The sequence below is a fragment of the Glycine max genome, chromosome 1 (genome assembly GCF_000004515.6).
Source record: "Glycine max cultivar Williams 82 chromosome 1, Glycine_max_v4.0, whole genome shotgun sequence".
NCBI classification, from domain to species: Eukaryota; Viridiplantae; Streptophyta; class Magnoliopsida; order Fabales; family Fabaceae; genus Glycine; species Glycine max.
The window spans coordinates 23986221-23993750 of NC_016088.4; the positions used below are offsets into that span (position 1 = coordinate 23986221).

At 42.5% G+C, this 7530-nt stretch overlaps 1 protein-coding gene across 1 annotated transcript; it reads left to right on the top strand.

Moving 5' to 3' along the window:
* Positions 1 to 6417: 6417 nt before the first annotated feature.
* On the top strand, positions 6418 to 7293 carry LOC102665402 (uncharacterized). The gene has a single exon (XM_006574007.1). The coding sequence runs from the start codon at positions 6418 to 6420 to the stop codon at positions 7291 to 7293; it is 876 nt and encodes a 291-aa protein (XP_006574070.1).
* The last annotated feature ends 237 nt before the right edge of the window (positions 7294 to 7530 follow it).

Consider the following 7530-nt stretch of genomic DNA (forward strand, 5'->3'; position numbering starts at 1 on the left):
AGGAACCAGCACGCACGCTTCAAGCACTGTGGAGTGGATATTACCTACACCTACTCCATATCTACTAGTGGAGCCAGTCCAAGTGATTGAGGTGATGTCATCTGAGGAAGACCCTGAGGAGGACCCAGAGGAGCTACCTCCTGAGCCTGCTGTGGATGCTCTTGACTTTCTAGAGGGTGATGAGGACCCACTTCCTGAGGTGGATTCTCCCGAGGACGTCATGTCGGCATCTGAGGCAGACTCTACGGAGGAGAGAGGTCCCAGAGGGATAGCGACTAGTGGAGGTTCTTCATCATAGCAGACGGCTCCTTAGACTAGGATTATATACTTTTTGGGGGTGGGTGTATCTAGTACAGATAGTTAGGTTTACTCTTTTGTTTTTTTTGTATGTGTAGACCTATTGTATAGGAATTTGATGAATGTATACATGTGGCTGAAGCCACCACATTGGATACCTTTGCTCTGGATGACACTATGTATTTTGCAAAACTCCCATATTTTTGGACAGCTTTAGATGATGAATGTGCTTATGATTAATCTTGTTAGTTGAAAAGAATGTGTTAACAAACTTTATTTGAAAGAGAGTTCACCGACTGTATTTTACTTTATTATTTTACACGTGACGACCTAAATTGATGGCTGGTATACTTTCATTTTTGAAAGAGCAACATATTTTAAAGGTTATGCGTGAAAAAAAAGAAATGACTCCGAATAGAGTTGTGAACTGGCCATTCAGGACTCTATAGTGATGATTTTCCTTCTGAACTTAATTACTGTGAAAAAGAGAAAGAAATGAAAAAGAAAAAAAAGAAAAAAATTCCCATGGTTTTTGTTATTTAAATCGTTACTATTAAACCAGTCATTATTTAGGGACGCCACACCTTTACACAATGTATTTGAACCCACTTTTGTTAAAAGGAAAATGGGCTTGGTTTGACCTCATGTTTCTTTTGAATAGCTTGCGTGAAAATTGTGCCAAAAAAAATTGTGTCGGGTCACCATTTTCATGCATTCATGCTTATTGGTTGTTGCATTGCTCATTGCATTCTTTCCTTGAAATCAGAATCGTAATCATTGTAATCAAAGAGAAAAAATGCGCTTTACGGCACTCATACCAGACGCATGCCAAAGCTAGAATAATGAGTGAGATAGAAGAGGTACAGGAACAAATGAAGACCGACATGGAAGCCATGAAGGAGAAGATAACAATAATGATGGAAGCAATGATGAGCATGAGGAAGATGATCGAGGTTAACACTGCTACAGTTGTTTTTGCGAGTACTGCCACTACGATGGACTCGATTCACCCGTCCGGTTTCAATTGAGTGAGTTGTCCAGTCTCAGATGTAGTAGGTCAAGGAGGCGAGGCAGTGGAAAATGCAAGTGGCCCCCATTATGTTCAGGTTTAGAGCAAGCATTTCCTTCCACCATATGGTTTTCCTCCCAATTATACACCACCCACTGTTGTATACGCTCCTGGTGAGAATATCAACAATTTTGCACCCATACTTATTGAGAATCAACAACCCTAACCTGATCATACCCATATCCCTTAACCCATGGGGGAAACACATGAAGCTCCCCAAGACCACACTCTGGTCGATTTCAAGCCCCACCCCGGATATACCACTGAAGGGCAGACATTTTCTTGTGTCCCTGTGCCAAACGCTCCAAGGGGGACTCAATATCAATCACCACCCCAACCCTTACATTTTGTGAGGGGAGGAGGGCCTCTTGCTATAATTGAGAAGGAAAAATTTGATCACATAGAGGAAAGGCTGAGGGCCATTGAAGGAGGAGGAAATTATGCCTTTGCTGACATGGCAGAGTTGTGCTTGGTACCAGACGTGGTTATTCCTCCAAAGTTAAAGGTGCCAGATTTTAGTAAGTACAAGGGAACCACTTGCCCAGAGAATCACTTGAAAATATATTGTAGGAAGATGGGGGCGTATGCAAAGGATGAAAAGTTATTGATGCATTTCTTCCAGGAGACTCTTGTTGGGGCAGCTATTACCTAGTATACTAATCTAGATAGAATGCAACTACAAAATATGTACAAGAGAGATAATTAATCTTTCAAAGAATATGCTCAAAGGTGGAGAGATCTGGCAGCTCAAGTAGCGCCCCTGGTGATGGAGAGAGAGATGATAACAATGATAGTGGATACATTGTCGGTGTTCTACTATGAGAATATGGTGGGTTACATGCCTTCAAGTTTTCCAGATTTAGTGTTTGCTGGCGAGAGGATTGAAGTGGGTCTGAGAAGAGAGAAATTTGATTATGCTTCTATTATGAGTCCTGGTAATAGGAGGCCTAGGGAGAATAAAGCAAAGAAAAAAAAGGGAGAAACCCATGTCGTGACTATAGTGCCCACATGGCTGAACTCCCCGCAAACCACTCACAACCACATGTATCAGTATCCCCCACACCAATACCACTACTCAGCCAATATCGGTCCTCCCCCCTGCCCAACGCCCCTTCGACCAAGAGCACCTAACCAACCGCAGAGACCTCCCCAACATCACCCACAAAATTAATTCCCTATACAACCCAGACCAAATACAACTCCCAATCCCAACATAAACACCAACCCATGAAGGAATTTCCCATAAAGGAAACCTGTAGAATTCACCCCAATCCCAATGTCGTATGCCGACCTACTACCATCCTTACTCAGCAACCAAATGGTAGTAGTGAGCCCGAGAAGGGTTTATCAACCTCCATTTCCCTGATGGTACAATCCTAACGCTACATGCACCTACCATGGTGGTGTCCCGGGGCACTCCATTGAACAATGTGTAGCTTTTAAGCATAAAGTGCAGAGTTTGACTGATGCGGGATGGCTTACATTTCAAGTGGATAGTCCTAATGTAAGAACTAATCCTCCTGCAAATCATGGAAGCTCATCGGTGAATGCTGTTGAGAAAGGGGAGTCTTAGGAGTTGAAGAAAAAAGAGGATGTGCCAACCCCAAAATGATTCATCTTGGAGGCTTTACGTAAGGCTGGCATGGTGGAATACAACGGTAATAAAGGGGATCAGTGCCCACTGCATCCAGGGGAGTTTCATGATGTAGAAACGTGCCCAGTATCCAAGGAGTTGTTGCAGGGATTGATAGATGGGGGTCGAATTGAAATTGGCCGTGTAAGGAGGGAGGAAGGAGAGGTGTTCATGCAGTCAAGTGACAGCAACCTGGGTAAGCCTAAACCTTTGGAAATTCATTTTACCAGAGATGTTACCACTCAAGTACCTCGAGGTTTCCAACCCGCTGTGGTGAGGACACCATCACCATTCCCTTATAAAAGTGACAAGGAGGTGCCATAGAGGTATGGCATACAGGGATTCGACAGAAGGCAGGACGCGTTCATCATGCGTGTTAGGGCTAGCATGCCGACTACTAAGGTCACGAATATTATCGATATGAGTGGCATGACTCGTAGTGGACGTATTTTTTCTCCTCCCGAACTACCAACAAAGTTGAAGGACAAGGGAAATGCAAAGGAGGATGAGGTTGAAAGGGAGAAAATAGGCCCTGTGACGAATAATGAGGCCCCTATCAGAAATATTGCGGAGGAAGAGGGCAATTTTGGAAAGAAAGAGATATCTACTGAGGCAGCAACAAAATTTCTGAGGACCATTCAGCAGAGTGAATTCAAGGTAATCGAACAATTGAATAAAATGTCGGCCAGGATCTCTTTGTTGGGACTGCTCATGCATTCTAAGCCTTATCGGAAGTTGTTGATAAAAATTTTAAATGAGGCCCACGTGGCGCATGACGTCTCGGTAGAGAAGTTTGGAGGAATAATCAATAATATCACTACAATTAATTATCTGACTTTCACTGATGACAAGTTACCAATTGAAGGGAGGGAGCATAATAAGGCTCTACATGTGTCGGTCAAATGTGCGGATCATATGGTGGCCAAGGTGCTTGTGGACAATGGTTCTTCTCTCAATGCCATGCCTAAAATGACATTAGACAAGTTTCCATTTGACGCCTCATACATGAGGCCAAGCTTTATAGTGGTCAGAGACTTCGATGGAAGTCGACGTGATGTGAGAGGGAAATTAATCTCCCAATTCAGATTGGCCCATGCACATTTCAAATCACCTTCCAAGTCATGGATATAACTCCCGCTTACAATTTTTTGTTAGGTCGGCCCTGGATCTATTCTATTAGGGTGCTCTCATCATCTTTACATCAAAAATTGAAATTTATGGTGCGGGGTCAGCTTGTTATAGTATCAGGTGAAGAGGACATACTAGTAAGTTGTCTGTCTTCTACTCTTTATGTTGAAGCAGTAGAGGAGTCATTAGAAATGTTGTTTCAAACATTGGAAATTGTGAATAATGCTTATGTGGAGTCTCCTTCGATACAACCATGTTTGTTTGATACCTCTTTGTTGGTAGCCCGAGTTATGCTAAAGGATGGGTATGAGCCTGGAATAGGTTTGGGCCTGAATGGTGATGGTGCGGTAAGCTTGTTGGAGATTTCTGAAAACCGTGGGAGATTTGGTTTGGGTTACAAGCCTACATGTGCAGACGAAAAGAGGATTGCTTTGGAAAGGAAAGAGAAAATCTTAGGTCATTTACAAGGGCGAGAACCATAGGTGGAGAGGGTCCCTATTTGTCACATCAATGAGAGGTTTATGAGTGTAGGGTGGATGCATGAAGATCAAGTTGCTATGCTGGATGAAGAGACCGATCAAGATCAGTTGAATTGGGTGCAACCATGTCCCCCAGACTTTGAATTGAGAAATTGGCAGATCATAGAGCAACCCGAGATTTATGTTTCAGATTTGATGTAATTAAACATTCCCAGATCATATTGCTATGCTTAAGGCTTTAGGATTCACATATTGTCGAGCGTACTTTTTTTTCAATTCCAGTGATCATTAATAAAATGCATTTCAAAGACATATTCCCTCCTACATCTCTTAACATTTATTTTCGTTGCGATTAAATGAGTTGATGCAAATCTGATAATGAGTCTTATGAAGACATTGATATCGAGATCCCTAATGTCAATTTTGAGATGCCAATCAACCAAGTTGAGGAAGATGAAGAGAAGGATTAGGAATTGCCTCCTGATTTGTTGAGGATGGCGGAGCAAGAAGAGAGGGAAATAAGGCCACATCAAGAGGAAACAGAGGTTGTCAACTTGGGCACTGGTGAAGAGAAAAAGGAGGTCAAGATTGGCACTTGTGTGTCAACTAACATCCGAGAAGAATTAGTGGCCCTGTTGCGAGACTACCAAGACATCTTCGCTTGGTCTTATTAGGATATGCCTGGTTTGAGCTCAGAAATTGTGCAGCACAAGCTATCATTGAATCCCGACTGCTCCCCGATGAAACAAAAATTGAGGAGAATGAAGCTTGGGATATCCCTAAAGATAAAAGAAGAGGTGAAGAAACATTTTGGTGCAAGTTTTTTGGTCGTCCCCAAAAAGGATGGAAAAGTGCGAATGTGCGTGGACTATCGAGATCTAAATCGAGCCAGTCCAAAGGATAATTTTCCTTTGCCACACATTGATGTTCTAGTGGATAATACGACCCGTTTTGCCCTATTCTCTTTCATGGATAGGTTTTCAGGGTATAATTAGATAAAGATGGCACCATAGGACATGGAGAAGATGACTTTCATTACTCTATGGGGAACCTTCTGTTATAAGGTGATGTCGTTTGGGCTAAAAAATGTTGGGGCAACATACTAGCGGGCCATGGTGGCATTGTTCCATGACATGATGCATAAGGAGATCGAAGTCTACGTAGATGACATGATTGCAAAATCAAGAATGGAGGAGGAGCACTTAATCAATTAGTGAAATTTGTTCAAGCGACTACGTAAATACAAGTTAAGATTGAATCCCGCGAAGTGCACGTTTGGGGTAAAATCTAGAAAGTTGCTCGGTTTTGTTGTGAGCCAGAGAGGAATAGAGGTGGATCCAAACAAGGTGAAAGCATTCCTCGAGATGCCCAAGCCATGTACAAAGAAACAAGTCTAGGGGTTCTTGGGGAGGTTAAATTACATCACTAGATTCATATCACAGTTAACTGCCACTTGTGAGCCTCTTTTCAGGTTGTTGTGTAAGAACTAGTCTGTTAAGTGGGACGATGATTGTCAGGTAGCATTTGAGAGAATTAAACGGTGTTTGATGAATCCTCCTGTGCTCGTACCAGCAGTGCCTAGAAGACCTTTTATTCTGTACATGACAATATTATATGAGTCAATGGGGTGTGTGTTGGGGCAACACAATGAATACGGAAAAAAAGAACGAGACATTTATTACTTGAGCAAGAAATTCATAGCATGCAAGATGAACTACTCGTTACTAGAAAGGACATGTTGTGCCTTGGCGTGGGCAGCTCACTGTTTGAGACAATATATGTTGAGTTACACTACTTGGTTGGTGTCCAAAATGGATCTAGTCAAGTACATCTTCAAAAAGCCTGCTCTTACTGGGAGAATAGCTCGATGGCAAGTTTTGTTGTTAGAATTCGATATTGTTTATGTCACTCAGAAGGCAGTAAAAGGGAGCACCTTGGCAGATTATCTACCTCAACAACCCATAAGTGATTATCAGCCTATGCATCTAGAATTCCCCGATGAGGATATTATGGCCCTATTTGAGGAAGAGAGTGAAGATGAAGACAAAGAAAAGTGGATTATATGGTTTGATGGTGCGTCTAATGCATTGGGTCATGGAATTGGGGTAGTGTTGGTTTCGCCAGATAAACAATGTTTTCCTTTCATGGCTAGATTGTGTTTCGCTTGTACAAATAATATGGAGGAGTACAAAGCATGTGCCCTAGGAATCCGAGCAGCAATCGACTTTAAGGTTAAGTTGCTCAAAGTGTACGGAGATTCGGTGTTGGTAATTCATCAGTTGAAAGGTGAATGGGAGACCAGAAACCATAAGTTGATACCTTACCAAGCTTATATCAAGGAATTGATGGAACTCTTTAATGATATATCATTTCATCATATTCCGAGAAAGAAAAATCAAATGATTGGTGCTCTTGCCACTTTGTCGTCCATGTTCAAAATAGGCTCTCGCGGAGATTTTTCGTGCATAAACATCAAATGTCACATTAAGCCTGCACACTGTTGTTTGATAGAAAAAGAGGAGGATGGTGAGCCTTGGTATTTCGATATCAAGCGATACATCAAGGACAAGGAATACTCACCTGAGGCCTCTGACAATGACAAGAGAACGTTACAGAGGTTGGCAGCCAGATTCCTCCTGAGTGGGGATGTCCTATATAAAAGAAACCATGATATGGTATTGCTTTAGTGTGTGAATGCAAATGAGGCCGAGCAGATACTAACAGAGGTGCATGAAGGATCCTTTGGCACCCATGCCAATGGGCATGCCATGGCCCAAAAGATTTTGAGAGTCGGGTATTACTAGATCACCATGGAGAGTGATTGTTGTGTTCACGTCAGGAAATGCCACAAGCGCCAAACCTTTGTAGATAATGTTAATGCCCCACCTGCGCCATTGAATGTCTTGTCAGCACCATGGTCGTTC

Coding starts and splice junctions, on each gene's coding strand:
- LOC102665402 (XM_006574007.1), top strand. CDS start 6,418: ATGGATCTAGTCAAGTACATCTTCAAAAAGCCTGCTCTTACTGGGAGA.